At 37.1% G+C, this 12,439-nt stretch overlaps 1 protein-coding gene across 1 annotated transcript in view; it reads right to left on the reverse strand.

The window, feature by feature from the left end:
- Positions 1–502: 502 nt before the first annotated feature.
- Positions 503–12,439, reverse strand: part of LOC147073096 (serine protease filzig-like) — a 30,775-nt gene continuing 18,838 nt past the window's right edge. The window contains exons 3-7 of the mRNA XM_085945598.1: positions 12,122–12,284; positions 7,246–7,408; positions 5,434–5,565; positions 4,349–4,526; positions 503–772 (exon numbers count right to left, since the gene is read on the reverse strand). Coding sequence (XP_085801724.1) covers positions 654–772; positions 4,349–4,526; positions 5,434–5,565; positions 7,246–7,408; positions 12,122–12,284 — 755 coding nt within the window. The 3' untranslated portion in view covers positions 503–653. The remainder of the gene's footprint in view (positions 773–4,348; positions 4,527–5,433; positions 5,566–7,245; positions 7,409–12,121; positions 12,285–12,439) is intronic.

Raw genomic sequence — 12,439 nt, forward strand, 5'->3', positions numbered from 1 at the left:
CCATGGCCCCCACAAGGGGGGGGGGCTGACAGGGCTCTAGCCTGGGGTCGAGGAGTCGATCACATGAGTGAGATAAACATAGATCACAAATTTGCTCTAATAGTAAAAAAAGTCGCCTGCGGCGCTATTAATAATTTTAAATATTTGGTTGTACGAAGCAATTTTTCACTGTATTTTAATGGATGTACATATTAAAAATACAGAAAATCGATAAAAATTCACCTTAATGTTACCACGTACACCATTTCGAAAACGCTACTGCAACGCGTCACACTAACTTTACCCTTAGCGATAGGTAGGGGGGCCCGCCAAACATCTTAGCCTGGGGGCCCGCTTCAGGATGTGGGGGCCATGGCCGTCACAGTAGGTAATAAAATTATTTGCCAATTACCTACATAAATAATATTCAATGACAATATTTTATAAAAATAATTTAATAATCTAATGATTAGAGAAGACAAATGTGTGTAAATTAAATACCTATTACGTTTTTTGGCTCTAATGTACAAGAGCTTACCCGTCAGATCTGTCGCTTCTGCAAAAGTATGTTTCGAGAGTAACATAAATTAATATTGCATATTCAATGTAATAATGGTAATAACAAAATAAATAATTACAATTTCAATAATAATGCACTAAAATAAATATAATCATTATCCACAGTAACAAGCATCAGCTGTGTTGCTGCGGATCCATGTGGTATATCGGTTGACACGAGTGTACACTCCGGGATAGTCAGCCTGAGCACAGCCTTCCCCCCATGAGACGATTCCTGGAAGGAATAACATATTAAAATGATATTGAAATGGCTTGGTAATTCTACAATACTTGAGAAATTGAGCATTAAAATGATCCATGTCCATGGTAACCAAATTAAGTAAGAGAATCGACTTCAAAGTAAAATATATGATTATGAATGCTATATACCTAACTATTTTCAACATTTTATACCTATATGACGTGTTATTCTGACGTGAAGATATTTATATTGTTAATTATTACTAGAGATATAATTTATATACATGAGTTCATGTAGTATAATCAATTGAAAGAATAACAAGTTTCATGCCTTCAGCGAATTTTATCGCTCTACGAAGCCGTGATCGACAGGCCGCACATACAAAATTCGTGTGTTATCTCGTCCGAATTTAAACTCAAATCATTAGCCACTATCAATTGATTTGCATAATCTAAATAATTAAACACACAGTGACATCTGTTTGAATAATTATGAAATACTAAGCTAAGCCACAAATTATCGATATTACAGCGATTGCAGTAGCTTCACTCTACATTCAACGTGTCGTTAAAAATCTGCGGCTTATCAGATACTGCCAAAGTACCTACTATCGTAATATTACTACATAGAAAAGGTTCAAGGCAAAGGCGAGAAAATGTATGACTTTTCATATAAAGAAATTTTACATGCTCGAATTCGTCTTACGGCTATACCTCAGTTGAGGCATGGTCTAAAAAGATCGTTGCTACGCGATGCGCGGATTGTGGGTCGCGGGTGCAAATGACGCATGCCGAACGAAATATAATTTGTCATATAAATCCAACATGCGTCCATTTAATGTTCTGTTTATTGTTCTATTAGTAACAATAATAATATATTCGTTGACATGTTTTCTTTTTCAAGTAAATGGGTAACGTTTTTAGTCATCTTTACACGATTTAAGAATTAATACTCCCGTCACCATCACGAAACAAATTGATGTGTTCCCAGCTCGACGTTCTCTTTCCGAATGCCAGCGAGTCCAAAATTTCGTCGCGCCTATAGTTGAAAATTAATTGCCGTTTCACTGATGTATCCTCATAACAAATAAATAGATATGGTGGGGTGATGTAAAAACTGCTCCTAACTATTATTTTTACTTATGTGTAGCATTTCAATTAAATTCCTGTTGTGGAATTTGTATTGGTAATCAAACATTCTAGAAATAACAAAATCTTCTAATCAACGCAGTGTCGAAGACTCAATACAAAACAATTATTTTGACATATATAATTTGGACACACCTTGGAAAGATACCAATTAAAAAAAATGTTTATATAAATATGTCCCCGGACAGGACCCGAAGATAATACAGTCGAACTTGGTTATTACGAAGAAGATGGGACCGAATGAATTTGCTCATTATAAGCATTACTCGTTATATAACATTTTTCGCGCCACATTCTATTTAAGCATAGAACATAAAAAATCTGAAAACCATCATAAAAATCCACGAAACAAGCATGGCATTCATAAACTACAAAAGAAGTTGTTTATTGTAATGAAGTGCTAAGCCGTCGGCGCTGGTAGGTACCTACTGGCTTCACAAAGCTTGGATTTGTTACATGCAATTTCAACCATATGCGTGAATACTTTTTCGATGCTGTCACCAATTAGGTATTTAGACACTTGACTAGTGTCATAAATGTAATCCGATCCCGTCGGCATCGGTCTAGTTAACTCCTCGGTCAAATTTTATTGGTTAGGGTCAAAAATCTTGTTTTTAAATGATCGAGACATTAACAGTTTTGCTTGGTATACCCGAGAAGTAGCTCGTTATAAAAGTGAATAAATGTATCGAGAAAATCATAAACTAAAATGTCAATGAATGTTTCCTCATTACATCCGAGATCTTGCTATTTCCGTGATCGTAATAACCAAGTTTGACTGTATATCGGATTCGCGCCAATGTGCTTTATCTGTTTAATCAGCTACCTAAGTATGACAAAATAAACTAAAATACCTCGTTATACAACTGAAGTCAAATAATAATATGATATTTTAGGTAAGTATCCATTATTGGTACCTTAAATTTGTAAACATGCTCCAGTTGCATGATCATTAGTTAATTTTGTCGTAATAAGGTAGGGTTCAAGTGGTTAAATTCGTAAATCACATTGGCCGGAGTCCGATAGATACAGGTTCGAGTCCTATACGGTGCCCAATTTTTTTCAAGAATTTTTTCAAGGCAAGTAATTCGTTGGGTACTGTCAAAAGTTTCGAAATCATGTTATGGAGTAATTTATTTTGCAATTTAAAGTTTGACTTGCCCTCTAAAATCAGGCATAATGCTAATATCTTTGTGCTTTATGTGAATATTCAATAATAAATATCCTCAGAGTAATAATATAAAGAGAGTGGCTATTGTTCGACAAAATAAAGCCGTGTTTCTAGCGTATACATATTTAACGCACAGTTGAACCTCAATATTATTATTATTAAATTAACTATGAAACATTATACCATCGTATTATTGATTAATATTAATCAATACCCAATACAATGCAGTTCCACCGTGTATTGACAGTTAAGAGCGTACATAAGTGAAACGGCAAATAATTTTCAACACTATGTGGAACGAAATTCTTTTGTGATCAATTTCTTTTGTGATGGAATCGTCTGAGTATATTCTTAAATCGTGTAAAGATGACTTAAAAACGTTCTGCATGTACTTGAAAAAGAAAACATGTCAATGAATATACTATTATTATTACGAATACAATAATAAACATAACATAAAAAGGATGCATGTTGAATTTTTATGACAAATTACATTTCGTTCGGTTCGCGTCATTTGCACCCGCGAGCCGCAATCCGCGCATCGCTTAGTCACGATCTTTATTAGAGCGTGCCTCAGATGAGGTATAGCTTTAACACAATAAAAGATATTGTACCATCGTGTTGCTTTTCAGTACGGCTACCAAATTTAAACACAACATAGTTAAACATAATATTTTCTACTAAATAACCTAACAATAAATTACCACTAACTTTATATTTAACACAAAAACAACAAATTTTAGCAACACATGTTCGCAGTTTTTGAATTAATGTAATCATTCAAATCAATATTTACCGGTGGCGTTTCCAAAAAATATTTAATTCAGCCGTAGAAATTATATCTTACTCTAACACATATTGCGGAGATATAAGCGTGCCGAATGCTTTCTCATTCGCACTTATGGTTCGTTTTTGTTCAGGCCTTGAATATATTGGACGACCTTAATTTTTTTCTAGAACATATTTTTATATCTGTTGTTGACTCTAAATACCTAAATTATCGACTTACCAACTTTTGGCATGTTATGGTATATTTTTCTGCGGTTGGTTTTCCAAATTATGTATGTTCAATAAAGAATATTGCATTCTCAAATAACAATACATACAAATATTGAATTAATGTTTTATTTATTTTTTAATTGAGTTACTAGATGGCACTGGATGTAAGAAATTGCAGTTATTATAGATTATAAACACTGGCCAACAGATGGAACCGCTACTATAAAAGTTAATAAACTATTATATTTTAAATAAAAATTCTGGTAAGTTTGTCCAGCTGAAGTAACTTACCAACTATATGGTGCAGGGCAGTGGTTCCATTGATGATGTGAAGAGGTCCACCGCTGTCTCCCTGACAAGAGTCCTTGGTTCCCTCGGGAAGACCAGCACACAGCATGTTGTCAGTGATTCGTTTTTCACCATATGCCGTTTTCCTGCAGTCTGCGTTTGACATTATTGGTACAGTCACCTGGGTAAAAAACAGCAGTATTATCAGCACTATTTATATAATTTTTATAATGCAAGTTATAGTTGGAAAATCTTGTACCGTGGAACCTCGATCTACCGTTCTCGCATAAACTGTTTTCCCGCATGGATCGTTCATTTTTGAAAGTCCCGCCAAACACCCAAAAGAACAATGTTAATTAATAATCCAACATTAACCGTTCCCTGATTTATCGTTTTCGATTGACAGTTTTTGTTGAATATTTTTTATTTCGCTTTCGTGGAATAATTGTTTATGGTACTTTTTATGATGCTTTGTTTGCAAATATTATGGTCCAGTCACAATTATTATCCCAATTGACCATTTTTGTGAATATATTTCATTTCGCTTTCGTAGAATTGTTTATTTAAAAAAGACATATTGAGTACATAACAAATTATTAATTCAAGACTTCACAATATGACATTAAAAAAGTACAAGTAATCAGTTAGAGAAAAAACAAGGTAGAGAAAAAAAAACAAAGCAAAAAATAGTCTTACACAAAAGAAATAAAATGAAAAAACAGCAATAATTCAAAAAAAAAAAAATACAAATTAAACAGTAAAACAGAATATATAATGAATCATTTTTCATTGTAGGAGGCCTCAAAATCAGTAAGTGCGTCGGGCCTTTTCACTAAACACGTCACTGCAAAAATGTTACTATCAGCATGGATCATTCCACTGCTGGATGAAGGCATCTTCAAGCCGATTCCATTCTTCACTCTCGTTGCATTGTCATATATAACTTAACTTACTCGTCGATCCAGCGGTCTCTCGATCTTCCTACCTCTTGGGTACAACTACATGACTAGATTTGTCCGGGTTGGGTTTTTACAAAAATATTACTCCAGTTACAATGCTGATAATATTATAAAATATGGTATTCTAACCTCTTGTAGACTTGTTGCGACAGAACCATGTTCTTCTGTGGCTCCCCATCCAGTGACTACTCCATCGTATCCCGAGAAGCTCTTCCCCCGAGCTGGCATGCAAACAGGTCGCAGAGGCCCACCAATAGGAACCTGTTAACGATAATACAAATACATTGATTTTTAAAATTTCTTCTATTTTACATTTCGTCTTCCAAATGTTTATTCTTTATACAGTGGGCAAAACACAGTAAAAAAAGGTTAAGTAGGTATTTAACAATTATTTTGACCTGTTTTAGGTCTGTATAATGCTAATTATATCTTAGTGACTTAGCTAATCGTGTTACCAGCAGGTGTCATAGATATTTGCAGGAAATCCTAAGGCGTCCAAATATAATAGTGTTGCTTGATGGCATTTTTGGAAAACATCTTGGAAAATACATTGACAACAACCATGTTTTTTTGCATTACTATCTGGAAATCGACCACGAGGAATCGATTGGTGACGATTTTAGCCTAATATTAGCACTAATAAAAAAGTTGCTCTTGTCATGTGAAAAAAACATAGTGTTATATAATTGCTACAAATTGATATTTTATTCTTTCTTAATAATAATTATAATATGATAAGCATAGCAACATCTATATTAATTATTGCAGTTGTGATTGGTAGATTATAAAGAAAGTATTTGGAAACCATAAATGCTATTGCTGTATATCTGAGTTATTTACGTTGAAAGTTGACAGCTGTTTCGTGGTATAAACCCATTTTTTATAACTGCCATCCCGACCGTTCCGAAGATGAGTTTATAGACTGAAACCGCTGTCGACGTAAATAAACTCAATAAAATAGAATTTAAAAAAATAGCTTTGTTTAAAAACCATCATAATGGAGTCACGTAACCGCCAGTTCAATTAATTAATTAATTAATGTATGTGCCTACTTGAAATACGTGTTGTAATTATAAAATATCTGGAAGAATGGTATTTGGTTCAGTAGCTTCGTGGTCAGAGAAAATGGAAGACGTCTTTCGAATGGATCGAAACTTTGTCGAAGATTTTTTAAGGATGTGCGACTGTTGCTAGGTAGAGGTGCGCGGTCTTCATATGCAACACCGGATCGACGTTCTTGGAAGGTTTGATTTATGGCTATGCGGCAGAAAAGGTGAGCTTAGATGTGAGAGCCGGCTAGCTAAACTTGCAACACTATTAGATGCCCACACACATTTTACAACGTTTTTCTTAGCTCGTATTCTTATTTGTCCGGTACAAATCTTGCAATCGATTTTTAACTAACTTCCCGACTAGTTAGGCATTTGAAACTTTTAGAATATATCAGAACACGATGCCAATGCATTTTTTAAATGCTTTTAGCCATATTTAAGTAGAATTGAATTCATTTTCAGTTAATTCTGTTTTGTATGAAAAGTTATTTCGACACCATTATTGGTTGCTAGGGCACTGGGGTCCTAGCAACTTAATTATTAATATATACGTGCGTTACTATGGAAATCAATATGACATGTCAAGTAAGTACAATTTTTTTTGATCGTTTAAGCTAGTCAAGTCAAGTTTATATGGTTCAACAGAAAAGTTCTTTTTATCTTGTAATTATTTATGGTTATTCCTATTATTCTAATGTATTTTATTTAAAATAATCTGAACCTTCCCTAATTTGGAGATTTTCGGTTTAATTTAAATAAACTCACATGAATCATTGCGAGATTGTACGACAATAATGTTTAGGTATTCGTTGTGTTTACCTCTGTCCAAGAGGCAGTTTTTATTACCTACATGGTTACTAAATAAAAAAGATATTGTTATTGTTATTACCGGCTGATCCAGCTTCAGGAGGGCGATATCGTTGTTGTAGTTGGAATTGGAATACTTGGAGTGGCGGACGACACGAATAACTTTCCTCGTGATGGTCTGTGTCTCGTCTGCAGTGTCACGGTTGTGCTCCAAGAGACGGATTGCCATTTTATCTTCTTTGAATCTGTCAAAAGGCAATAAAAACACTAGTAATACTATAATATTATGTACCTAGGTGTTGTTGGAGGTAGAAAGTTCTCGAAGTTAAGATACCTATGCAGATGACAAGTTGTTCATTGCAAAATCATCTAAAGAGTTTGGCTCCACCGGAAAAAAACCAAACTGATGGGAGATAATCGGATATACATAGATCGCAATAATGCTATGCCTGCGTGTAATTTCGTTCAGGAGGTTACCAATGATAAAACTAAAGCAAGTCCTCGACTTACGCGAATTCGACTAACGTGAATTCGTACTTACGCGATTTTTTAAAATATGGTTTTCTGCTGCAGTTTGTGTCTCTGCGCTTGTGTTTACATATAATATTATGTTATAATAATATAACATGATCATGTAAAAAAATAGTAGTAATGCAATCTACGATAATTAGATAAAAGAGGAATATTAATAGAAGAAATGGAAATATTGGTTATATGGATGGAAGATATACAGAAACAACAAATTCCAATAAGCCTTATACTCATACAGGATTGAAGCCTTGGGTCGTTTTGAAGACATTAGCCGGCTCGCACATCACAACTCGCCTTGTGTGCCTGACGGCCATAAATCAAAATTTCTGAGAATGCCGGCGAATGTTGCATGCTACAACCTCGCACATCTGCCTAGCGGCAAACGTCAAACGCGAAAAAGGAGAAATCTCTCGTCTGCCATTTGTATTGTGTTGATTGTATGAACAAACGTCAAACGCGGTGACCAGCGATAAGCGAGCAATGACAGTGTAGACAGAGACAGATACAGAAATGGCCGATGGCCGCAGGCTGTGCGCTTGCGCGGAGCCGACATTTTTCGAGATCGACATGCAGGCTTTGGTCAATGCAACTAGACGAATGTCGCAGGGTCGCAAAGTTGCAGTTGCATCGGCCAATCTGCGAAGCTCCATGTGATAATGTTTGTTTCTTGGTTTACGATGACGTCACATCGACGAATTCGTCGTAAGACGCATGCGGCGAGTTCTGATGTGCGAGCCCTCTAAAGTGTAAAAATGATGATAGTGTTGATACTAATACATTCACTGCAAGCCACGGACGGTTTCAAAATTTTAAATGCCGTAATAAACTACACAACATAAAAGTAATAGGTGAGGCTGCCGAGTAATGCAGATACAGAGAAAGCTATAAATTTTATAAAGAGTCTAGCAGAAATCATAAAAATGAGGATTACCTGCCACAACAAATTTTTAATGTGGACGAAACTGGGCTCATTGGAAAAAGATACCAGATCAGTCATATTATATCCCAACTAGAAAAATCTATGCCAGGTTTTAAGGTGTCTGAAGATAGGCTAACCCTTTTACTTGGTGGAAATGCTGCTGGAGATGGCAAATTCAAACCACTTCATCAACTTATCCTTCGAAACTAGCACGTCATATTATTTAAAAAAAATGCATGATTATAAGTTTTATTCGACTTACGCGATGTTTCGACTTGCACGAAAACCTTCGGAACGAATTAACACGTAAGTCGAGGATTTACTGTATGTAAATGCGAAGCCATTATGAACAAAACGCTAGGTATGTTGAAGTTACAACTATTTTTTGAGAGCAAAAAATATGTAGGAATGTGACTAAAATATGTCTAATAAATTCTCCGTTCTTCTCAATTCATTTATGTCTCTGAGACTTGGTCTTTAAAGACAATAAAATAGTGTTTATACCAGACCATTCGAACGGAGCAGTGGAGCAATGGGGTTTATCCCGCAATACCAAACATTTGTAGTGCTCCACTGCTACGGATGTTTTTTTTATTACTAAATTTACGTCCTAAATTCATCCGGATTGCGTTGCATGAGCGACAACAGGGCTTTAGAGGCCACCACCCTATTGCGTTTATTGTCGACTGTGAGCAAACGCGGCACCCATCTTGCAGAAATTTTTTTCATGCCCAATTTGTCATGTAAAATAGAAATGACGCTACCTTTTGAGATCCCTGTAACCTCAATTATCTCACTCAACTTTAATCTTCGGTCACTTAACACCATATAGTGGATTTTATTGATCATTTCTGGTGTAGTCACCTCTGCAGGACGTCCTGAGCGTGGTTCATCCTTTGTTGATGTACGACCACGTTTAAATTCATTTAACCAGTTATAAATAGTTGCAAGTGAAGGAGCAGATGTGCCGTGAACTAAATCCAACTCATTTTTTATTTCCTTTGCTGTTAACCCTTTTGTATTAAAATGTTTAATAACAGCTCTAAACTCAATTTTCTCCATTTTTGTAAACAAGCAATTTTTTTTTAAATGTACGAGAAACACACAACAACCCGACCTAGCATGCGTCGTTCTCGAACGAACGTATCCATAGACAACGTATCCTTTAAAACTGTTAGTTTAAAACTAATCTATAGCCAGCGAACCAGTGTTGCCATATTTTGAAAGTGGAATTATAGTACAGTGCCTTCAAAATTATAGTATTTTGGCAAAAAATATAGTACGCGTTGAGTGACCAATAATTTTCTGCATTTTCAAAAAATTAAACGTGGGGTATTTATAGTACAAATACTATAATTATAGTACGGTTGGCAGCACTGCAGCGAACAAATCGGTCCCGTGTCACCTGGCGCTTATGTCGTTCGAGGCGAACGAGATTCGCGAGAGTGCGCGCGCAGTACCTATAGGAAGAAACGTGGTTGCGAAGGATACGCTGCCCGGCGAACGGAATATGTCGTTCGCCTCGAACGAGATTCGCGAGAGTGCGCGCGCAGTATAGGAAGAAACGTGGTTGCAAAGGATACGCTGCCCGGCGAACGGAATATGTCGTTCGCCTCGAACGAGATACGCGAGAGTGCGCGCGCAGTATAGGAAGAAACGTGGGTGCGAAGGATACGCTGCCCGGCGAACGGAATATGTCGTTCGCCTCGAACGAGATACGCGAGATTGCGCGCGCAGTATAGGAAGAAACGTGGGTGCGAAGGATACGCTGCCCGGCGAACGGAATATGTCGTTCGAGGCGAACGAGATACGCGAGAGTGCGCGCGCAGTATAGGAAGAAACGTGGGTGCGAAGAACACGCTGCCAGGCTAGTACTATACATTTTATTACGGCAACAAAAGACACAATTGACCTAATCTGTCCGAACAAATCCCTATCCGTAATTAACCTATTCGGTCGGAGTCCTCATTAAGTGACTCATTTCCCATATCTAAGTCCCGACCAATCTGATTGAAACTTCGCAGCATCGCAGCATACTGAAACTGAATCGGTAGTGCCGCTGCATGAAAACAAACCGCTTACAGTACTAGTCGCGCCACCTGTCGGCTTTTCTAAGGACTAATTGACCCACCCTCGTATTTGAAATACGGCAACACTGCCGAAAGATAAATAACCTTACTTTTAATTTGACAGAAGAGGCGGATAATGAAAGACGATTTGCTGCCGTGATTTGTTAAATATAATTAATAATGAAAGGAACGAATAATAAACCTTATTTCAAAACCACTTTTAAATTTTTTTTTAAAAAACAGCCGGGGTCAATCCACTGCTGGATGAAGGCCTCCCTAAGCTTCTTCCAACTCTCGCGGTCCTGTGTCATTCGTTGCCACGTATTTCCGGCGAACTTTACCAGTTCGTCAATCCAGCGGCTTTTAGGGCGACCCTGTGGCCGTTTCGTGCCCCTTGGCTACCACTGGATGACGGCATTTGTCCAGCGGCCATCCTTTCGGCGAGCAATGTGCCCCGCCCATCTCCATTTTCTGTTTGGCTACGTCTATTACATCGCGTACGTCTGTCTGCTTCCTAACCCTTTCGTTTCTCTTACGGTCCTTTCGCGTGATGCCCAACATACACCTCTCCATGCCTCGCTGTGCGACTCTTAGCCTTTGGACATCTCTCGTGTTGAAGGTCCACGTCTCGCAGCCCTACGTGAGCACGGGTAGCACACATTGGTTGAACACCCTACGCTTAAGACATAATGGTAGGTCACTCTTGAAGATACTATTCAGACGTCCGAAAGCACTCCACCCCAGCTTTGTTCTTCGAGAAATTTCATCGTGCATGCTTCCGTCTATGGGCACCTGCTCTCCATTTGTACTATATTATGTATATAGTATTGGTATTATATTATGTTGCAAGTACATAATATAATACCTATTAAAACTTTTTACCCGGAGCGGAGCAACCTAAAAAAGAGTCTGCTCCAACCGCTCCAACCCTCTGATTTAGACAGAACGCATTTGAAATATTATATTGATGGAAATGGATATCGAGGGAGTCGTAGAAGGGCAAACGTACAAACAAGTCCGTTGTTAGCGAGATGGATAAATAATTGGAGATAGAACAAAACTATTGAAGCGCGCGTCCTTAATGATTGGTAATTTACGATACATGCATTAATTTCTTTTATTTTGTTAACTGTCAATTCATGGTGGAACTGCATTGTATTGTTGTTTTAATTTAATAAAACACATTTTTTTGTAGTACTTATTCCACTTTTAATCAATAGATTAGGACCTGTTTCGTCCGCCTCAGAGGGACATTTTCAGTTGAAAATGTCCCTCTGAGGCGGACGAAACCGGTCCTAATCTATTGATTATACATGCATTATGCTTTATGCTTGCAGTGGCCTTGGTGATATAATTATGTAAGATACTGAGATACAGTAACAGTGTGATAACCAAGTGATGATACTTGATGATGATGATGATAAGAAACTGTTTCTTACCCGCTAACGCAGTGGGCAGCCGTCAACACATAACGGTCATTGATAAGAGTTCCTCCGCAGTAGAACTGTCCGTTGTACATCAGAAGTGCCATCCAAGGGTATTCGTTTACTTCTGTTTCCTGGCCTCCCACTATTCGGTTCTTCTTGTTTGTTTGACCGCAAACTGTAGAATACAAGCACAAATAAATATTATTAAATCGAGATAATATCACTTCATCATGTAACTAGATGGAAAGCCCATTCAAAGATGTACAACAAAAACTAAATCATTAGGAATTATATGGTGGTACCTATTTATAATCTAAGAACTTGCCTCAA

Source organism: Rhyacophila brunnea, unplaced genomic scaffold, assembly GCF_057557595.1.
Source record: "Rhyacophila brunnea isolate RB1 unplaced genomic scaffold, BYU_Rbru_1.0 scaffold_18, whole genome shotgun sequence".
Taxonomy (NCBI): Eukaryota; Metazoa; Arthropoda; class Insecta; order Trichoptera; family Rhyacophilidae; genus Rhyacophila; species Rhyacophila brunnea.